General features: G+C 50.6%; 1 protein-coding gene across 1 annotated transcript; it reads right to left on the reverse strand.

Moving 5' to 3' along the window:
* Nucleotides 1–732: 732 nt before the first annotated feature.
* Nucleotides 733–21964, reverse strand: UAP1L1 (UDP-N-acetylglucosamine pyrophosphorylase 1 like 1). The gene is made up of 9 exons (XM_065648768.1): nt 21638–21964; nt 12383–12587; nt 10615–10790; nt 9367–9539; nt 7916–8109; nt 6977–7117; nt 4653–4838; nt 3826–3892; nt 733–2888 (listed from the first exon to the last, which is right to left on the reverse strand). The coding sequence occupies exons 1-9, from the start codon at nt 21912–21914 to the stop codon at nt 2802–2804; spliced, it is 1506 nt and encodes a 501-aa protein (XP_065504840.1). The 5' UTR covers nt 21915–21964; the 3' UTR covers nt 733–2801.
* Between the last annotated feature and the right edge of the window lie 298 nt (nt 21965–22262).

Below are 22262 nucleotides of genomic sequence, written 5' to 3' on the forward strand. Positions count from 1 at the left end.
CACTTGGAGGAACAATTTAACAGAAACCTGAAGCATTCATTCATTTTTAATATTTATTTTCCTATCACAGGAAACTACTGATTTATGTAACTTAAAACCACATTAAAAACCCCTTCACATGGGCACCAAGAGAGAAACATGGGGTGAAATAGGTAAGGAAAGAAGAATATGCTGGCATCAAGACTAAATGCCCAGAAGAGGACAATCTGTCATTTGTGAAAAATTACCATCTGCCCCTACTGATTGTTCTTTAAACAGAGCCCCGATTAGAAATCGCCTGTCATGGGAAGCCAAGCAGAAGTTGCATTACAGTGAGCACCCGTTACCTACACAACAGCTGCAAAAGCCTGACTCAGATCCAGATCACTCAAATCTTCTTTAAACAAAGGAAAAACACACATCACCCACAATTAAACTCCCTCCCCTCAGTAAACTGAGTTGAAAAGCTTGAAAGAAAGAAAAGAAAAAAAAAAACCCACACAAACCCAAGGTTGCAGGCAAGAACACGGTCTGCTGTTTTCTGATGAAAAAATACATCCCACAATGTCAAACCCCTTCAGGAATTACCCTCTGCTCAGTTCCACGTCCCCTGTAAACCAGGGTGGGCACTGCAGCCCATCAGTGACACTGCCCCAGTGGTGACAGCACCTGTGATGTGTGGGGACAAAGACAACAAGTGTATTTCCCTCATGGACAAGAAACACAGACAGACACATAGAAATCACAGTAACATCTTTATTATAAAAACGCTTAGGTGTCCAAAAGTTTGTGGAGTACTATGGGACCTCCCTTTGTTTCAGGTACTTTTTTCATTTCATAATGCATACTAGAATTACTTTGTTACATACGGGACAGATTTTTTTTATTTTTTTTTTAAAAAGTTCTCTCAAAATACTATGTTCCAGTTTAAAATGTGAAGAGTCCTAGAAAAAACAAAACAAAACACAAAACCAACAGACAAGGCATTCAGCATTCTAGTTCAGGTTCTCCTTGAAAACAACTTTTAAAAACCACATCAGCAGCTCAGTGTACAGATGATTAAAGCACACGGGAACTGAAGTTTCAAAAGAAAGCACTTTAGAAAGAGCAAAAGAAATATCCTTTCTTTATAGCACAGTGAAAACGAGCATGTGCCTGAATCGACAAGCAATACTCACAAAGATACAACACAATTTGTTCTCAGATGTAAAACTTGACTGACAGGAATGGAATGACCCATAAAACACTGCGAAAAAAAATACAGAATTGAGTGTCAAGGAAAAATGCTTAATTTATACTCAAAATGCGAATTGCTGGCTGCACGTGCAAAATGACGCAATCAGAGCTGTCATTACCTGGTTTGCATATGCAAAGGGCTCATTACTTATGTGCACACAGATACATTTTATGCTTGAAAACTCTGCCACTGACATTTAGATGCTTTCTTTGGAAAACATGAGCCTACTCACAAACTGTATTTACTCTCAAAGCCATTTTTATACCTCCCCAACATTCTGAATACAGCTTCACATCAAGAATTACAGAAAGCCACGCAAGTTATTTAAAAGATTTATGCTTAATAAAAATAGCATCAGCAATTCCTCAGTAGAAGCAGATGCATGGAACAACAAAATTCCAGATGAGGCACCTTCCTCAGCACTTTCCTCAACAGCTGATTTAGGGGAAAAGCAGTGAGTTCTGCTCCCAGCTGCCCCCGGAGCGTCCTCGTCAGGGTGACATGACTTTGGTGTGTTCAGCGCTGGTTCAGTGGCCAAAGGCTGAGCAGGAACAGTCATTTCTGCATCATGGCCGCCCCAAGATCTCTTGGCCAGGGCTGAGTTCACATGCTACATATGTTCTGGCAATTAGCGTCCTTAATTAGCTGACACTTAGCTTTATATTATGGTTAGTAGTATATTTAAAAGCAAAGCATCTAAAGAATTATTTCATAAGTGAAAGTGCTGGAAAACTACCTGGCCAGAAACTAGAAGCAGAGGCTGGTGTTTTATTGTCTACATTGGTTATGCTGGGATTAAGTCTCTTTTTTTTTGTTTTGTTTAAGCAATAAATTCTACCATCAGGATTTGTTCCTCTTAATACTTTCAAGCACTTTAAGAGAGTCCCCTTTGAGGGATACGGTATATATTAAACAGAAAAATGAACAGTAAAATAAATGGCATCAGCGAGCCTGGATAGGCAAACTAGTCTGTTGTGCTTTGGAGTCCAAACTCCGAGCAATGCTCACACACAGCGGGAGTCCTGCCAACAGCACTGTGCTGAGAGGATGCAATTGCTGAATTGGATTTTCTAGCCCGCACAGGATTAGGGAAGAAAGAGATCAAACGATTTCTTCAGCTGTGCGCACAGTTTAAAAACAAAAAATTGTAATTTAGAACAAAAAAACCCCAACAATCCCACCAGCACAAACAAGATACCTAACAAGGCACTGAAGAGATTTAATCTTCTTGAATGCAAAGCTAATTTATTAGGCCCTGACTGGCTCTTTTACATATTCGTATGCACAGCAATTAAGAAATACAAAATCTGTTCGGTACCCAGAAGGCACTAATCTTCATCTGCATCCAAGTCTACAAAACAGACGGAGGTAAAAGGCACAGCCCTCAAAGTTACCAAACAGAACTGCTGAGCACACACGCATGTGTAAACACAACTGCTGCAAGGATTTGGTATCGATCTGATATTGCAAAGCAGGTTGGGTTTTTTTATAACACACTTCATAGCTGACATTTGAGTAACGTCAGTTCTTACAAAGGATCTGACAGACAGATATCTGATTTAAGGGGGAAAGGCCTCCCTCCTTTTCAAGAATTTCCTAGTATTTCTGCTTTGTTTTCATCAAGCACAAAAGGAGAAGGGAAGTCCTTGTTCTTCATGTGCACCTCCAGCCCCTGAGAACGGGTGAAAACAGCACCATTAGGTTGGAAACGCATCAGACTGCTTAATTTTAATATTCTCAAAGAACGACTGACTACCCAAAGCTCAAAGGACAGACACCAGCACCCGTCTCCCCAGTATCAGAGATGGATCAGCCCCACACCCGGGGTTCAGGAAGGAGAGGGACCCATGAACCGTAAAACAACGGAGCTTGGAAACAACCTTCCTAGAGAGCGGCAGGCACAGGAGGCTGTCCCCTTAACTCACATTACAATAATCCTAGCAAACAAAAGTCAATTTAAATTGCCTTGTTTTCATTTTGTTCTTACAATGCGCTGATTGCGATGACTTTGCTACCTGCACATGGAAACCTCACAAAGAGGTAAAGTTTGATGAATTCCACTTCCCCACAGTGCCCATATATCCTCCTGCAATCCACTCTCACCCCGGCTACCCAGCACAGGGAAGCTCCTTATTACTAAATGGAAGCAGCTTTCCCAGGATCGATTCTTTTCAGGAAGACAAACTGGAGAAATCTGTTCTAAGACATAGTTTCTCTTAAGCCAATGCACACATCACACTTCAGTGTTCACTCACGGTGGGAGATGGACACAAATTGGCACAGAACCACACACAGTGACCTCATGGGGTTTGTAATTCGAATATTCTGCACTTTTCATTCAGAAGATCTTAAAGTACTTGTGAGTCTTAATGAAACTGTGCAGACTCATTGCAAATGTCATTTTACAGATGGCTAAAACTGAGAGTGAACAAACTGCTGAGGAGTAAACCATAGTGGAACCACAAACATAACACAGAACCCAAGTCCTAGTTCCCTTGATCTCACCATTGCTCAGCAAGCCCAGGCTAAAGAAATTCCCTGTGTTTGGAAAGAAATCAGATGCAAACCCGCCCACTCTTAAAAATACCTCCATAGAGAGTTATTCTCACCTCTCCAAAGTAAGACACTAAAGGAGAAATCTCACACACAGCTGGAGGATCTTCGGTTCCTGAGAGACTAGAGAAGAAAACACAGGATTCACTTCTTGCTATGTTCAAAAAACAGTGCAACTTCTTCAAAAGATCATCAAGAACAGGATATCCAGAAGGACAAGACAATTGTTGTACTAACATTCACCAGACATTACTTGAACACAAAGTGTGAAAATAGAAGGGAATTAGCAAGGTCCCAAATATTTCTCATCAAAACAAGAACATCACTTCTATAGAGGTACTTTTCAAGTAAAATTAACAGCTCGTGGGTTTATTAAACTATGAGTTGATGAAGTAGCCCCATGGAGTAAAAGCAGCTTCCCATCCACCATGATGCAGGAAGGATCTGAATTGGTAATTGTTGTAATAGCTGATCTTTAAGCCCACCCGAGAATATTGCTGAGCTTTAAGTACTAGGGCCATAGTCAGAAAAGCTGGTGAGGACTACAAATTACAATTGCTTGGGCTGGCTAAATCCAGAATGATGGAAAAGGTTGCTCCTGCCTAACGAGTTCCTATATGAGGAGTCAACTCACGACCCTGAGGGCAGGAATGTCTGTCAGAGATAAAGCCCAGAGCACTGTGAGTTACTGTCTAGAGCAAATCACAGTCAGTGACAGAGTAGGATCCGTGATAGACATTACTCTGCATGTTCAGAAAAGACCAGCTGAACAAAAACGATGCCAAGTCACCCTGTGATCAAACTAAGGCCAGTTTTGTAGAGCACGGTACATGCCAGCAGCCACACACAGAGGAGCTGCAGAGAAGGTCACAGAGGTTCCTACCTGAGTTTCTCTGGTATCCTGCAACCATTTTCGTCCAGAAATCTGGCCCCAGCCCTGAGAGCCCAGCGGTAATGCTGGGCCAGGAGGGCTTGCCGAGCGGTGGTAGGAGTGTCCTTGTCAGCTGTGTCTGCATTTTTTAGTGGCGAGAACTCCTCTTCTCTCAAGACTTCAAATGCCACAAAATTCCTACCAGCAAAGGGGAGAAAACAATGATAATGATAAATAAAGCTAGCTATCAGCTCTTTTGGTGCAACAACAACTTTCATGGGGAAAGGCTCATATACATTTTAGGGAGCAGCGATGTATGCAGCCTGGGGCAGTCAAGCTAAGGAAAGCCCATCTCCCATCTGAAAAGCAAAGAATCCCAGACTGGTTGCGGTTGAAGGGACCTCTGGAGATCATCTAGTCCAACCCACCTGCTAACGCAGGTACACCTAGAGTAGATTGCACAGGAATGTGTTCAGCTGGGTCTTGAACGTCTCCAGAGAAGGAGACTCCACACCCGCTCTGGGCAGCCTGGTCCAGGCTCTGGCACCTCAAAGGAAATAAATTTCTCCTCATGTTCAGATGGACCCTCCTGTGTTTCAGTCTGTGCCCGTTGCCCCTCACCCTGGCGTTGGGCACCACTGAACAGAGTCTGGTCCATCGTTTGACACCCACCCTGAGATATTGATCACATTGACCAGATCCCTCTCAGCTTCTCTTCTCCAGCACAACAACCCCAGCTCTCTCAGCCTCTCCTCATCAGAAAGATGCTCCAGACCCCTCAGCATCTTACAAATATGGCTCCAAGGGCTCTCCACTGGACTCTCTCCAGTAATTCCTTGTCCTTCCTAATAAACTGGGGAGCCCAGAACTGGACACAACTCCAGATGGGGCCTCACCAGGGCAGAGCAGAGGGGGAGGATCAATCTCCCTCGACCTGCTGCTCACACTCTTCCTCACGCACCCCAGGTACCATTGGCCTCCTTGGCCACAAGGCCACATTGCTGACTCATGGTCACCCTGTTTTCCACCACAACTCCCAGGTCCTTCTCTGCAGAGCTGCGTTCCAGCAGGTCCGCCCCTGACCTCTGCTGGTGCCGGGGGTTGTTCCTCCCCAGGTGCAGGACCCTACACTTGCCTTTGCTGAAGAAGTACCAGTGCCATATGATGGAAAAACACCACAAGGCGGCCAGCTGCTTTGGGAACATAACAGCCTCACAACCCTCCAGAGCCGTGCACAGGTAAGAGGAAAAGCAACAGTTCTGCAGCAACGGTTCTGCAGCCACGAGGACAAAAAGCCTCAGCTGAGAGCACGGCAGGATGGACAGAGCAGCAACGCCTCAAGGTCGGACACAGCGCTGAGCTGTGCGGCTCACGTCAGAGCACCGCACCGCTGCGCCAAGACTGCAGTCTGTAGGCAAGGAGCAACTGAGGACACCAGCTCCCAGGGATGAATAAGCAATATGGGAGGATTCACAGTTGAATGTTAAGTACAGCTGTTTACCAGAAATGGGAATGCAAATTTAAAAAATCCCACAGCAGCATCTGCGCATTTCTGCATTTCATGTGTGAAGAACAGCTGCCAAGCTGGTTTTGCAAGTATTATTAAAAAACCGCAAGGTTTCACTGCTTGCAAATGAGTCCTTTCAAAGCTCAGAACCCAGCACTGTTTCCCCCACACTGGTTTTGCCTTTGGTGAGATACTTCTGAATGCCTGTCAGGAAATGGAGACCAGCTCAAACCTTGAGCTCTCTATCCTAAAGTAAATCCTCTAAAAAGAAAAATACAATCCCCAAACAATGATAATTCAGTTTGCCGAGGTCTCTTTTTACCATTTATTTAAGCCTAAAATGGAGTCTTTACTGCTGAATTTGAGACTTTGGAAAGTAGGTTTTATAAGAACACATGCTAAATTCCTAAATTATTAAAATTCCACATTCCCTAAGTACAAAGTACTCCTGACTGCACTAACACTATGGTACAGTGCTCTCAGCTCTGGTTTAGAGCTTGGCAAGTCAACACTGACAGTTCCCACAGCCCCAAGGTGCTTAAGCAACTTGTTTTCTGAGCACAAAGGGCGTGAGCTGAGCCCTGGCGTAACACACCAAAAACGTAACCAGAGCTGCAGTTGCCACGGAAGCCACAATCCTGAAAGTCTCCATTTCTGCAAGTCTGAATACTCCAACTTGGGTTTGTATTAAAAGTTGGCTTTATGCTCAATTTCCCTTTCTAACAATCCACCCACAAACCACGCGCTCCAGGCAAGGCCTGTTACAACCTACAGTCATTCAAACAAACATTGAGAAGGGAAGGAAAAAAAAATCGTATCTGCCACTAACTTAGAGAACTGGAACACATCAAACACAAACTTCTCCAGCTTTATCCCATTTGGTTTTAGCGGTTTTACCACATTTCCCTCCTCGTCAATGTAGGGCACCTTCTTTATGGCTACATGATGCCTCAGCTGCGGCTCATATTTCCTGTAAAAGGAGAAGAAACAAGTTCATTTACTTCATGCCCACTCTGAAAAAAGTAGCACATTGCTGGGAAGCAGATGGTTTATTACTGCTCTGGCTCATCTCTCAGCTGCTGCGGGTGTTGCTCTCTCCAAATCAATCCAAGTCACATCCAGGGAACACTTCACTGCACAGAGCAGCCCAGCCAGCGGCACTGCCTGCACCACTGGGACAGGACAGGGCAAAGCAAGAGAGGGAGGACCTTGAGTCAGGCTGAGAGAAAAAAAGGTAACCCAAATTCTTATCTGACTGGGATGGCAATGGAGCAGAGCAGATCCCTCACACAAGGGTGGATTGAGCTCTTCAGGAAGGTCAGAGGGCTGCTCACCCAGTGCCCCATCACAGCCCCATCGCCCAACACCGAGGTGCAGAGTCCTCCTGCAGCTTCACTCTCTGCCCCCAGCTCTGCTGTCCCAAGGGATGGCACAGGCGACAGTCCCATTGAAAACCCTCAGTGCGGGGCTGCACCGCCGCCCACACTGCAGCCCACGCAGCTGCTCATCCTTGCAGGCCCAGGAAAGTCATGTCCTGGTGTATGTCAGTCGATGTAGCTACAGCAAAGCATGCAAGCTCTTCACTGGGTAAGGCCTGAATAGCACGCTGAGGCTGTCACAAAAGGGGATACAGCTGTTTTGAACTGTTTGGAGGAGAGAGGAGGTAAAGAACAGAGCAGGAGGTACCCATAACTGAAATTACATGAACACCCACTCTTGGAGGCATTTCTGGGCTGCACAGCTGCCTAGCAGGTCTGCTGGAACTTACTGGGCCACCATCTCCAGGAACTCAACCGTGAAGAAGTGATTGCAGATATTGCCAGCGCTGTACACCAGTCCCCCATCGGGGCTGCGCTGCTGCGCAGTCTCCAGGCTGATCTCGCTGTATTCCACCACCTGGTAGAGCCCGTCCACACAGCACACCACCCCCACGGGCTCGGTGGGGTACGCCTTCTCCACCACCTGCAGCCACAGGACAGAGGGCTGTGACAAGGAGGAAGAAAATCCCAGCACTATTCCAATTCCCGCATACAAACGATCCTACAGCTGATCATCAGGCACCTCAGCAGCACGAGCAAGGCAGTGCTGGGGGTACAGAGGAGCCTGGAGGTATGTTTTGCTCAACGAGTGGGTTGGAGCAAGTTCAGAGATGGGAACAGAGCTGGTGAGGGGCTGGAGCACAAGTGTGATGGGAGCGGCTGAGGGAGCTGGGGGTTCAGCTGGAGAACAGGAGCTGAGGGGAGACCTTCTGATCTCTGAACTGCCTGAAAGGAGCTTGGAGCCAGGGGGGGTCGGGCTCTGCTCCCCAGGAACAAGCGCCAGGACCAGAGGAAACTGCCTCAAGTTGCACCAGGGGAGGTTGAGGTTGGATTTAGGAACAATTTCTTCCCCAAAGGGCTGTGGGGCATTGGAACAGGCTGCCCAGGGCAGTGGGGGAGTCACCATCCCTGGAGGGGTTGGACAGATGGAGATGAGGTTCTCAGGGACATGGGGTAGTGCTGGTGCTGGGTTAACAGTTGGACTTGAGGGTCTTTTCCAACCAAAATGATTCTATTCTATGATTCTCAAATCCAGTACTTGACCGTTTAATTACACAGTTGCTCAGAAGACAAACTAGTTAAAAGAAATGGGCATACTGTGGGGCACTGTTCTTATCGAGGACTGGGACTTGGCATTAAATGAAAAACATTTGCAGCTATCGGCCTTCAGCTCCCTGTTTGCATGAACGATGTTCATGATTAAAGCAATATATATTTCTCCTCAGTCACTTGCTGCTTTAGGGTGACAAAACCAGGCTGGTTTGGCTTTCCTCATCTTCCACACTGGGGCAGAAGGAATGCCATTAGACTTAAAGGTGCATTTATATTAATAAAATACAACCCAATCCAATACGGCTTCTAGATACCCCATGTGCCTTCGCAGAAAGGGCAGGGCATAAAGGGGAAGCAATTACAGTTTGTAGTTTCCTGTGCAGTTACAGTCCCTGCTCTAACTGAAGCTTATTTTCCACAATATTTCAGGAAGATGGGAGGAGGACACCCGCAGGTTGGGATTCTGAAGGCAACACAGGCAGCAAGCAGCCTCTGCTTGGAGCAAGCCACTGTCAGACTACGGTCTGAACACCCCAGTTCATCCACGCTCACCCTAACCAGCAGCTTCCAAATGTAATCGGACCTTAACTCCCTGGGAGAGAATGGCCCCGCATCAGCACTGCCTCACCTTGGCACCGCAATCTGCCCCTTTGGACACACAGAAGCCTATGAAGACTGGATCTGCCATTTTCACGAGGATATTATCCACACAGTATACATGGACGTACTGGATTCCACGCCGCTTCATGTCATCCAAGATCTTATTATCCACCAAAGCACGGTATAAGCCACCATTGCCATCTATAATGCAAGAGAAAAGAGAAAGCCCTGGTTAATTAGTGATTTAGTGGGAGTTTTGTAGCTAACAGAGAAAAAGCTGAAAGTGCTGAACAAACTTTCTCTAACAGCAGAGGATGGAATGCTTTCTAGCTAAGAGTCAGTGGTACCAGATCTTATTTCCAGTTCTGCCACATGGCTCAGCCCGAGCCTGTTCCCCTGCACAGCCCAGCTCCCTCGCCCGCAGAGTGGGGGACCAGCCTCACAGGGAAGGGTTTTGAGACTTTATGACGCCTTGTAAGATCCTCAGAGGGAAAACACTAAAGGGAAAAACATTATGCAGAGGATGGGAAAAGCCTGTTACATTTCTTCTATTCCAGTGCAGACTAAAAGCACATTTAAAATTCAGCTTGGAGAAAACCACTCAAACTTTATTCTCTGTTTATCTTCCCCCACAGCTTCCCAGTGCCTTTTTAAAGGTTTGAACTGCAGCTATACAAAAGACACCTGCACATTTGTTCATCACAGACCACCCTTTCACAGTTCCTCTTTTGACACCCCTGTCAGCTCAAGAAAACTACTCTGCAGCTGCAAAACCGCATCCCCACCACACGGCCTGAGCAGGCTGCCTTCACCCAGCCTCTTAACATGCCCACGTTAAGAGAAGACAAGAACTTTACTAGGTGAGATAGTGCAATCATTTTGGAAAGAGCTAATCTCCTTGCTGCCTTTTTACCCATTTCCAGCTATCAGCCTTGAATGGGAGCCCAGCTCCCGACAGCTTCACTCCCGGACCTCCCGCACAGCCCTGCCAATGCACGTTGCTCCTAATCTACAGTTGCACCATTCCTAATCCTGACAATACTCCCCGGCTTTTATAAAACCCATGTTCTGTGGGCAAATCTCCAGCAACAAGTAGACAGAGATTGCTACACTCTTGATTACCAGCCTGAAACATTTAACTGAAATCTCACACTAATCAGAAGTGTTAACACTGACCTCCAACGACTGCTCTGCGCACCAAGGCTGGCTGATGGCGAGTAGCAATTACCAACACAGGTTACATCACTGTACCATGTAAGAGTGACCAGCGGGGTACCTGGAGCCATAGCAATTTTCCCCTTCTCCTCCAAGATGGCCTTCCCATCAAAGGTGACAGCAGGCAGCATCCTCTGTTCAAACATGACCACGTTGGATCGATCCAGGTTGAAGTAGTTGTGTTCTACAAAGAACTCCTCCGTCGGCCCCAGCGTGAACTCACTTGTCATGATGTACCTGGGTAGAAATGGGTGCTGAGCAATGAGTAAGAAAACCACAAGCGAAAGACAAAAGTACAAACAGAATACAAAAGGGAGGAAACCCAAGAGCATTAAATGAGAGACACTACAGCATCCTGCGGTGTGCAGGAGAGCTCTCCTCCAGAACTCATGCATGATGCTGGCTGGCTTAGCGCCAGCCAGGGCAGAAGAGCCTCTCCCTAAATGTGAATGACATCTGGATATCCAGATGAGCTGGAAAACAAGGAAAAGGACAATACAACAGCCTCATTCACCTTAGATTCAAACTGATGTTAAGTGTCTAAAGAAGCACTGACAGGCACAAGGTTCTGAGAATGAGCTATGAATCCCCAGCAGCTCAATCTGTCAGCAGAGGCAATCAGCAGCATTTTCAAATGTTGGTTGCATGATTAGTTTTTTCTCTTAAGTTTCTCTATTTCCTTCTCTCCTTCCAGCTCCACTTTGCTGCTGTGTCTCCCTCCACTGTCTTCCTCCTTCCACAGTGGCCAAGAGCCATCTTTATTATCTACCTGTCAAGCACTTCAGCGGCTACTGGCACAGGTATGCGAGGTCCTCTGCCAGCACGCCAGGGGAATCAATGCCTTGCACTGGAGAGCCTCGACCTCACACACCCCGCGATTTACATCTTTGCAGAACGGTGCACTGTAGCAGCCAACTGTAAACATCCTGTGCACAACCTATCCTGGCTCCCAGCAGCACCAGGGATGGTGCATTAGCAATTCAGGTAACACATGCACAGCGTCAGAAAGAAACACGTTATGGACTCAAATCACCTTTGATCTCCAATTTGTACAACAGTGTGCTACCCTGAAGACGTCAGACACCTGCTCTTTCACTCTTCCCAAACCGTGACTCAGATCAGTGATGTCATAAATATATCTCTCCATAGTCTAATGAAGAACACTCGGCAGAAAACATTTGCAGAAGTGAGCTGCAGCACCTTCCTCTCTCTCACCAACAACATCCCATAGGGAATTCACATTTTGCACCTTGCACAGAGATAGTGTCTTTTGAAATCTTTTGAAGGCTCTTGAAAGCCAGGAGAGACAGCAGCCAGCTGTAAACAATGACAGCAGGAGGTGGCCTGAAAATGGGGCATGACAAGCATTTATTACTGCGAGGGGAGGAGGTTTTTTGCTGTGGCAGAAATTGCAGGCAAGGGGAGGCAGGGGGGCTCGGAAGGTGAGCTATAGGCAATCTCTCCCTCCATGCAGGAACCTGAGAAAGCACAGCACAAACGGATGAAATCTCTCGTAAAGCATCAGAAACAATCACTGAAAAGTTCTGTTTATAGTGTTGTCAGGGACTGTGCTTGAAAAGGCAGCATAGTACAGCAGTTAGGGCAGTGGCCAGCGATTCATGGTCCCTCACATCTGCAGACATGGACCTGCCACTTCCCACCCCTGTGCACCCTCCTCCAGCTGCTGGCATCGCAAATCCTGCCGACAAAAAGCTCTCCCCGACATGCCTCTGTACCGCACCCAGCAAAGTACTTCTAGAAGACGACACAGGCAAGCTTGCAACACAAAGAGCCCTTGCACAGCAGGTCTGCAGCTCCAGGTCACCTACCAGGGGATGGCACACTTGCAGAGGTGTCTCTGGCCAGCCAGCTGCTCCACTTTGCGGATTCTTTCTGCTTGGATCTGATACAAGGTCTTGCCGCTGGGCAGCCCCACGTCGTACATGCCCTTGGGATAGCTCACTCCCAGGCGGGTTCCTTGTCCTCCAGCCAGGAGCAGCACTGCCACCTTGTTCTGTGAGATCTGATGCAAGCCTGAACAGGAGAAAGAACCCCAAGGGAACATAAGAATCACAAAAGCAATTAACACCCCGTGCTCTTCTCCTGAGCCTTTCTGCAGAGCTCAGGCAACAACCAGAAGCTGACAGTTCAACGCCCAGGGCTGGCAGTTTAGAGACAAATACAATGCTGCATGCAATAGGAAAATAAATCATTTCACCTCTTTGGTGCAGCAGTTTCCTCACCTAAAGCAGCAGATGGTGTAACAACAGAAACAGCCATGAGTTGCACCTTAAGAGGTTCAAATAGGACATTAGGATAAAAACTCTTCACTAGGAAGATGGTGCAGATCTGGAAAAGATACCCAGAGAGGTGGGGGATGTGCCTTAAGGTGTTCAGGGCTTACTTTGATAAAGCCATAGCTGGCCTGACCTAGGGCTGGGTACGGTCCTGTTTCAAACAGGGGTTGGACTACAGACCTCCAGAGGGCCCTTATCACCAACACTTCTGCATCCCAAAGAAGCCAAGTCTCATAATCTTCAGTAAAGCACGGGCACTTCTGGTATCTGCCCTAATCAGCTATCTCTACTTGTGCTCCAGCTTCTGTTCAGCTGCAGTCAGGACTAATAACACAGCCCAGCCTGCAGAAGCCCAACTCCCACAATCTAATTAAAACCAATATTATTTTTCCTGACAAATCAGGGAAGTCCAGAACTTGGGGAAGAACAAGACCACATAATAAACATCCAGCTCACTGACAGTCTTTGTTCCCTGCCTTCTCTCAAGCCAGCATCACAGTAACACCAACCGTGAGAAAGACTTTTCCTTAGGGAACACTTTGCGTTCCTCCAGGAGTGCGCACGCTCTGGGACTGCCCAGATCAGAAGCCACAGCTCTGCTGCTGGCCGGCAGCTGTCAGAGCCCCGTGCCACCCAATGCAAGATACCTCCCAGACATCGCCCACCTGGTGCTGCTCCCTGCGGTCCAGGACAGCACGTGCTTCACCCCAACCTTCAAAGAGAAGACAAGCACCCAAGTTTAACCACAACTGGGACTAAAAAATTCCTAACTTGGACTGAAAGACACAGCGACCGAAAATAATGAATTAGAAGAAAAACAGGGTTGGTTTTATGCTCGTCTTTAAATAACTGGCTGTTTAAATGAGCAATAGAGGGAAAATCACAGAATCACAGACTAGTTGGGATTGGAAGGGCCGTCCGGAGATCATCTTGTCCAACCCACCTGCTCACGCAGGGTCACAGAGCAGATCACACAGGTCGGTCCAGGCGGGTTTAAATGTCTCCAGAGCAGGAGACTCCACAGCCGCTCTGGGCAGCCTGGTCCAGGCTCTGGCACCTCCCAGCAAAGAAGTTTCTCCTCATGTTCAGCTGGATCCTGCTGTGTTTCAGTCTGTGCCCGTTACCCCTCACCCTGGCGTTGGGCACCACTGAACAGAGTCTGGTCCATCCTCTGACACCCACCCTGAGATATTGATCACATTGACCAGATCCCTCTCAGCTTCTCTTCTCCAGCTCAACAGCCCCAGCTCTCTCAGCCTCTCCTCATGTGAAAGATGCTCCAGACCCCTCAGCATCTTACAAATATGGCTCCAAGGGCTCTCCACTGGACTCTCTCCAGTAATTCCTTGTCCTTCTTAATAAACTGGTGAGCCCAGAACTGGACACAACTCCAGATGGGGCCTCACCAGGGCAGAGCAGAGGGGGAGGATCAACCTCCCTCGACCTGCTGCTCACACTCTTCCTCACGCACCCCAGGTCCCATTGGCCTCCTTGGCCACAAGGCCACATTGCTGACGCATGGTCACCCTGTTTTCCACCACAACTCCCAGGTCCTTCTCTGCAGAGCTGCTTTCCAGCAGGTCCATTGGTCTGCTGGTGCCGGGGGTTGTTCCTCCCCAGGTACAGGACCCTACACTTGCCTTTGCTGAATTCCATCAGGTTCTTCTCTGCCCACTCCTGCAGCCTGTCCGATCACGCTGAATGGCAGCACAGCCTTCTGCTGCATCAACCATTCCTCCCAGCTTGGGATCATCCACAAACTTGCTGAGGGTGCAGCCAGTCTCTTCATCCAAGTCATTGATGAGCAGGTTGATCAAGACCATAACCAGTACAGATCCCTGGGGAACACCACTAACTACAGACCTCTGACCAGACCCTGCACCGTTGATCACAACCCTCTGAGCTCTGCCATCCAGCCAGCTCATGATCCATCTCACTGTCCACTCATCTAACCCACAGTTCCTGAGCTTGCCTGTGAGGATGTTGTGGGACACAGTGTCAAAAGCCTTGCTCAAGTCAAGGCAGACAACATCCGCTGCTCTCCCCTCATCTACCCAGCCAGACATGCCATCACAGAAGGCTTTCAGGTTGGTCGAGCATGATTTCCCCTTGGTGAATACATGCTGACTACTCCTGAGAACCATCTCTTCCTCCATGTGCTTGGAGATGATGCCCGCAACTGGAAGAAGAGAGGAGAAAATAACCTGTGCTCCCGATTCCCTCACCAACCATCCCAAGGCCCTGAAGTCTCTTCTAATTGCCCTTGGACTATGGGTCGCAACTTCATCGCCACCCACATAGAAGACCAGTAATGGGCAGTAGTCCGAGGGCTGTGCGAGGCTGGGAAGTTTCCTGGTGATGTCCTCATCCCTGGCTCCAGGAAGGCAGCAGACCTCCCTAAGAGGGTCCATCCGGCACACCAACTGCTGCTCTAAGAACCTGGCTTGGTTTTAATTCTGTTCAAAAATCTAGCTTTCAGCCATAAAAATAGACATAAGTCATCAATGACGCTGCGGTAATACCATTGACCTCCCCATGCTTACAAGTGTCAGTCCCATCACAGCAGTAACACGGTATTTCTGCCTAAACACATCCTTTCCAAAAAGGCTGGTAATGCCGGTTCAGGCCCAGCGAGAGAAGTGCCGCTGCCACTGGTTTGCTGCAGAATGAGCTGTGAGTTCACAGGACCACAGAAGTGCTGGCTGGAAGTCACCTCTGGACATCTGTAGTCCACCCTCCTGCTCAAAAGGGGATTACAAGATTTCTCTAGAGGGAGACCTGTGCAGAAGATCGAAGTCTTGGGATTTCAAAGCTTCGGGAGGTCTTTGGATGGAGACGAAAGCTTGAATGGGTATAAACTTAGAATTTAAAAAGCACGGATGATAGCACTGGGTGAGCTGTATGACAATCCAAGTAAAACAAACATAATTTTACACAAAGAACCACAAGCAGTTAACAACTCCTTTGCATCTCTACTGAACTCCCCATTGCAAAACACTTAAAGCTCAGAGCAGGGGGTCTCAGGTATTAGTGATGCTGCTATTACTTGCTCCGGTCCCCACACACGGTTTGCAGGCACGTGCTCCGCGGGCGGATTGCCAGCGCACGGCTCATCGCAGGAGAAGGGAAGGAGCCGAGCGAAGGGAGGCAGGAGGACAGGATGGCTCCAGGCCCCCCAGCACCCAGCTCGGAGGTGGCTGTCCCCTCACTGGGACCCGGCACAGAGGCAGCAAACTCGCGCGGGAGGGACGCGTGTGGACAAGACCTGCACTTTGCACACCAGCCCAGCTCGCTGCAGCCACACAGCCCTGAGGAACACAAACCTGGGTAAAACCCACTTCCCTGCCAGTCCCCTCTCCTTTCCCTTCTCTTCCGCCCCACACGGAGGTTCAGCAAACCCAGAGCCAGCCCAGCACCAGGCTGGGGGTGCTCAGCTCCCAGCTGGCCCTTGTGTCCACATCCCCGCAGGACCAGCCCCCCCATCGCCTCTGCCTGTGCCCGTGTCTTGGAGCAACGGCTGCGGGATGGAGCGGGGAGGAATTACAGGCCAGCGGAGGGGTCAGCAGCAAAGACAAAACTACCAATGGGGAGAGGAAGGGAAAATGGTTGCAGTGAGAAACCAAAGCCACAGTCTTTGGTTCAGGTCACTGTTGTGGCAGCCACCCCCTGTCCTGGGGCAGGGTGAGGACAGTCACAGCTGCAGCTGAAGCAGTGAGTGCTGCCACAAGCAAGAGATCCTGCCCATTCCCTTCCCCTGCTCCATCCCAGAAAAAGGAATAACAACTGTCACGGTCCTGCTGAGCTCAACCAGTGCAGGGAGCCAATTAACCACTCCGCAAGGAAACGCCTCTTGCTCAGCCAATCTATCCCTGAGCAACCTTATCATAGAACCACAGAACAGTATGGGTTGAAGGGCCCTTCCCAGCTCCCCCGGTGCCGCCCCTGCCATGAGCAGGGACATCTGCACCAGCTCAGGTTGCTCAGAGCCCCGTCCAGCCTGGCCTGGGATGTCTCCAGGGATGGTTCAGCCACCACCTCTCTGGCCAACCTGGGCCGGGCTCTCACCACCCTCAGAGGCAACAATTCCTTCCTCATGTCCAGCCTGAATCTCCCTCCTTTAGTTTAAAACCATCACCCCTTCTCCTGTCACAACAGGCCTTGCTCAAAAGTCCGTCCCCATCTTTTTAAGTACTGAAAGGCCACAATAAGGTCTCCCTGGATTCTTGTCTTCTGGCTGAACATCCCAGCTCTCTCAGCTTTATGCTTCACCTTGGCCTCTTCACAATAACGATGAGCCTCTCATAAAGCAAGATAGATAGCAGTGTCTGAGCAAAGAAAAGCCCTTGGCCATGAACGCTGGTGAGATTGTACCTGCCATCATTCCCATGGGCAAGGACGGCACTGGATGAGTCACTCTCCAGTGATTCCAAATCGCATTTAAAACCCACAGCAGATGGACATGGACCCAGAGAGCCAGCGATGTGAAGGGCTCTGAATGTCACCACGCTACAGCCACCCAGGGCTGAACGAGTACCAGCCAGCAGTGTGAGTCCACCACACACAGCTGTGCAGGGCTGGGAACCCGGTCAGCACACCCGACCAGGCAGAGGAGCCAAGATGGTGAGATAGACAGACGGACATGTTATCATCCAGTTGGCTCCAGCTACTTGCTCCTCAGGATGCAAACACGCAGCTCGTTCACAGCTGCACCAGTTGTGCCACAGCAGTGTCCCACCGCACTAGTTAGGAGGGTCACAAGGGCGACAGCGTGAAAGGAAACACACAACCTTCTTCTGGCATCAAGAAGACCAGCAGTCCGCCAAGAAAGCAAATCTGCAGCTCTCTAAAGATCTGAACAGCCTTGGACTGAAGTTGAAGGCTGAGGCACATGGTCAGTGAATCAAAGCACCCGCCACAACCCACTCGGGACCGCTCCAGGCAGGGATGCTCCGTGGAGAACAACCACCAGGCGGAGCGAGGCACCGAGTCGCAGTGCAGTTGCGCACGTGTCCATCACCTGCCCCACTGACATGGCACTCCTCTGTGCTCCAGAGCCCAGTACTCACTAGTGCTCATCCTTACCTAGGCCTTGCCTTACTGAGCTCTGAACTCAGCATCTGCTGGTCTCAGGGGCTGCAGCACAGCGGGTGTTGCTTTGGGTTGCAACTGAGATTCATCCACCAGTGGACTGAGCCAGGCGTTTGCTCCACTCCACCCCCATCTTGGCACCACTGGGCTCACACCAACATGCACACTCAGGTCCTGATGCGACAGATCACATCCCACTGATCTCAAATTAGAGGTTTATGCACAGCAATAGGCTGCAACCAAGGGCATCACTCACGTGAAGCTCTGGAGCAAACGCTGTACGGGAAAAGCCTGCGAGGTCTCGCTTTGCTACGCAGCATCCGGCACAAGCAGCTACGATCCTTGGCCACAACTCAGGGGTACCAGGGCTGGCGTCACCCCACTGAAGTGGGGATGTCCCGGAGGAGATGGCAGCTCTCAGACGTTTTCCACGCAGTGATGAGCTGACAGAATCTGCCCAAGGGTGATTTGGCATCTCCCACCCACCTCCTGGAGGGGCCTCTCACTGCAGGGACTGACACCTCGATCTAAGTGGGATGAACCCAAGTCCAAAGCAATACCACTGATAACATAATGGTGTTGGTCACCTTTTCTCTTCCCAAAACCCAGCAGACTGATGGGGCTGTATTCCCGGGAGACGGCAGACCAGGCATACACGAACAACCAGCAAGCGGACTCTCCTTCCCATCAGTTTTGGCGTTCCCAGTATTTGTGGTGCAACCCTACAACTACAGGAGAGTTTTTCCAAGTTTCTGATCTTTGGTTGCCATGAAAACCAATACCCTCCAAAATTTGAGTAAGTAGGTCTGCTCTGACTTCCCAACTGTAAAACTGCTAATACTCATGACTAAAATTCATAACAACTGACTCATCTTGCTGCACATTCCTGCAGTAAATGGAAATATTTATTCCTCTTAAAAAAAAAAAAAGCATCTTATTTTCTGCAGCGTATGAAATATGAACAGCTCAACCAAACAAAAATGGGAAGATGTGTTGGCTGTTAGATACACACCAATGCTGCAGTAAGTCTTATTCTGCACAGAAAATAAAAAAGGCAAAACAGATTTTGCAAGAACAGATTGATCTTGTAAGAACAGATTGAATTCTCTTGCTGAACAGGCACATCAGCCCGACTACAGCAGCACTCAGCAAGAGAATAAAGCAAAAAACCCCAAATCCTTAATTCTGCAGAGCAGTAAAATAACCAGAACGAATGATCAAACTTTCTGATGAAAGGGAAGCTAAAGTGTGGCCCACGCCAAAGACTTAGATTTCATTAATAAAACATTTACAGAATGTATAAGCTTGATTTCTACCATCATCCCTAAGGCTGCCTAGAAAATGTGATCACTTCATGTTTGTGTTTAAGATCTGAAAGCAAATCTGACCAGGCTAAGTTTTATGATCTCAAAGACAATAACAATGATACATACTTTTTTTAACTATTAAAAAGTACCTTGGGTGTTCCCAAGGCTAAGTTTTGAGTTGCCTGGTTCTTTCAAGCATCATTTTTTATTGCAAAAAAGGGGGAAAGGGAAAGAAGGAGACATCATTTCAGCTGTTCGGTCTTTGCAGAGGACACACTGCAGGCAGGAGCTGCTGGGACTCGGATCCCCCTGGGCAGATGAGCTCAGCTCAGCGCTGAGCTCAGCCTAGAGCCACGGGCTGGATCAGCCCGACCCACAGCCACGGCTGTATCTGCTCTGCAGCCTCGGGGACATGAAGCAGCAGCTCGGGACGGCTCACTTTGCTCCCAGCCGGCCCAACACCACCAGCATCTCACTGGAAACAACAGCCTTCCAGAGCCTGTGTCCCCTCAGGGACCACAACCCCTGCAAAGCCTGCGCCGTGACACTGGGCTCCACTGGGAAACGCCACACAGGGGAACAGGACCCCCACGGGGACGAGACCACGTCCTCAGGGACGCGTGGCACATCAGTGCTGCTCAGGTTTAGCAGCATAAAGTCTTGCTCTCAATTACCCTCCTCCGACGGCTGATTCCCATCTCCAGCATTAAAGTGGATCATAAAAACAAACCAAAAGGAAACAGAAGAACCACGTCCCCCTCTCCTGGCAGAAATTACAAAAATCTGCCTGCAGGACTGATGTGGCTCAGGGACAGGACTTCAGGACTAGGTGAGTCGTGCACGATGCTGGTGGTCCCAAACACAGTGGCCGTTCCGGACCCTGCAAGCTCTGCTCACAGCACAGTGTGCCTGCCCTACCTGCTGCCGATGGCGTCACGAGGCTCCTCGCTGGCCTGGCAGGGCGGAACACAAAGGACCCGGTTTGGTAAAACTGTTAATTTAACTGTGCAGCCCTGACCTAGACCTGTGTGCCTCTAGAATTCATGGGTTCCCTTCCTCCTCACTGCAACACCCTCAGGTAAGAGGCAGCGACCACCATCAGAGGGGGTTCCCATCAAACCCCAGCAGTGTCTGGGTGGCCACCGTGGTGCCGTGGGGGTGCTGACACCCTCCTCTGCTGGGCTGGAGATGTCACCATGGTTGGTGGAAACCCTGGCTGGATCAAGCACACGTGGCCTCAGGTCACCAGTTTCCTCCTGCTCCCTCCATCACCGCTCAGCCCCGTCAGCAAAGTCTGACACAGCAGAAAAGTCCTCTGCCCTGTGACTCTGCCACTTCTATTTTTGTTCTTGTTGGAAACCTTTAGTCCCCTGCCCACACATCCCAACCTCTTTGCTGGCAGGTTTAGGTCAAGGCTGTGCAGACACTTGCAAGCGTCTCTCCGACCACAGCTGGTTTTTCCTGGCTTCCTTTTTTTATTACGGTTATTTTTAACAGTGCTGTTACATTTTATAAAGAAGGAGGGAAGACAAAGCCGAACCTTTGTAAATAAATGAAAGAGAGCACCCAGGATGTCTGTGTAAGACGTATGTCCTGTGGGGGGCACAGCATCCCCCATCGCCCCCACCCTCCACACGTCCACGGGGTGACCAGGGAAAGCCGCCAGCATCTACTGGGCTACAAAAAACAATGACGCTGGGCTTTAGCTGGGCTGGTTCCACACTACCCATCCACTCTGCCCCCAGACACCGTCTCCCTATCCCGCACCAGCACGAGATCTGCTCTGCGCCGCAGCGGCCTGGGAGGCCAGTGAGCGTCCAGAGCAGCTCCCCATGCCAGCGGCAACGCGAACCCCCCCTCACACCCTCCTCAGGGACCCGGCCTCCACCAGCGATGCGCGGCCTTACCCCAAGTCCTGCCGACCTCCAGCCTCAACCGCTGTGGAGTGAAAATTCAGCCCCAAAGTGCCTCCACAGCCCTGCCCGTGCTCACAGCCCGGTGCTACAGCCGTAACCCCAAACCTCTCCGGCTCTGCCTGCCTCGCATCCCACATGCCTGGCACCAAAACACCCCGAAAGGCCACGGCGCTGGCCCGGAGCTGCCCCCGCAGGACACGACGCTGCCCGGGGACCCTTCAGGAACAGCCCCGGGCCCCGCGGGACGGACGTGCCCGCCGAGTCCCCGCACCGGGGCAGGGCCAGGCCCCGCTGTCGGTTTTAGCACAGCCCCGGCTGGTTTTCAGGACAAGCCTCAGTATTTTCGGCACCGAGCGGCGGGAGGGCCACGCTGGGGAACCCGCCGGACGCTGAGACAGACGTTCCTGCGTCCCCCGTCCCAGCCCGCGGAGCCCCAGAGCCCCGAGCCGGGCCGGGCAGCCCCGCGCCCCGCTCACCTTCCGCCTCCCAGCGCTCCAGCGCGGCGGGGCCGCTGCGGCGGGCGCTGCCCAGCAGCCAGGCGGGGAGCGGCTCCATCCGGCCGTCCAGCCGCTCCGGCGGCCCCCGCTGCCGGGCCCCGGCCGCCGCCGCCAGCCGACAGTGCTCGTCCAGGCCCGGCGGCAGCGCCGCCAGCAGCGCCCCGCGCTGCGCCGGGCCCAGCTCGGCCCAGAAGCGCAGCAGGTGGCTCTGCCCGCACCGCGCCAGCCGCGCCCGCGCCTCCTCGGGCGGCCCCATCGCCCCGCGGCCGCCGGGCCCGCACCGCGGCCACCTCTGCCGGCAGCGGGCCCGCGCGGGGCGGGGAATCGGCGGGACGGGGCGGGGAAGGGCGGGGGCCCGCGGGTCGCTGCTCGGCCCCGCGCTCTGCCCGGTCCGCGGGCCCCGCCCGGGCTCCCGGGGTTCGGGTCCTTCCTCGGGTTCGCGGGGCCCCGCGGGCCTGCGCCACCGCGGGGTCTCGGCAGCGTTTCCCCCTTCCCGCGCTGGGCTGTGCCAGCTGAGGCGACGTGTTGGGGGGCTCAGATGTACCTGACGGGGACCCCAGGGGTGCTGGGATCTTTGTACCTGGGAAAGGCTCAGGCCCCTTCT

This window comes from Caloenas nicobarica, chromosome 19, assembly GCF_036013445.1.
Source record: "Caloenas nicobarica isolate bCalNic1 chromosome 19, bCalNic1.hap1, whole genome shotgun sequence".
In the NCBI taxonomy this organism is placed as follows: Eukaryota; Metazoa; Chordata; class Aves; order Columbiformes; family Columbidae; genus Caloenas; species Caloenas nicobarica.

Excerpts from the sequence above, each read along its gene's own strand:
- UAP1L1 (XM_065648768.1), bottom strand. The coding sequence starts at position 21,914 with ATGGGGCCGCCCGAGGAGGCGCGGGCGCGGCTGGCGCGGTGCGGGCAG. Across the intron at positions 10,791-12,382 it reads TGCAAGTGTGCCATCCCCTG|GTACATCATGACAAGTGAGT; the intron begins GTAGGTGACCTG and ends ATTTCTACCCAG. Across the intron at positions 8,110-9,366 it reads GGGCAGATTGCGGTGCCAAG|GTGGTGGAGAAGGCGTACCC; the intron begins GTGAGGCAGTGC and ends CTGTGGCTGCAG.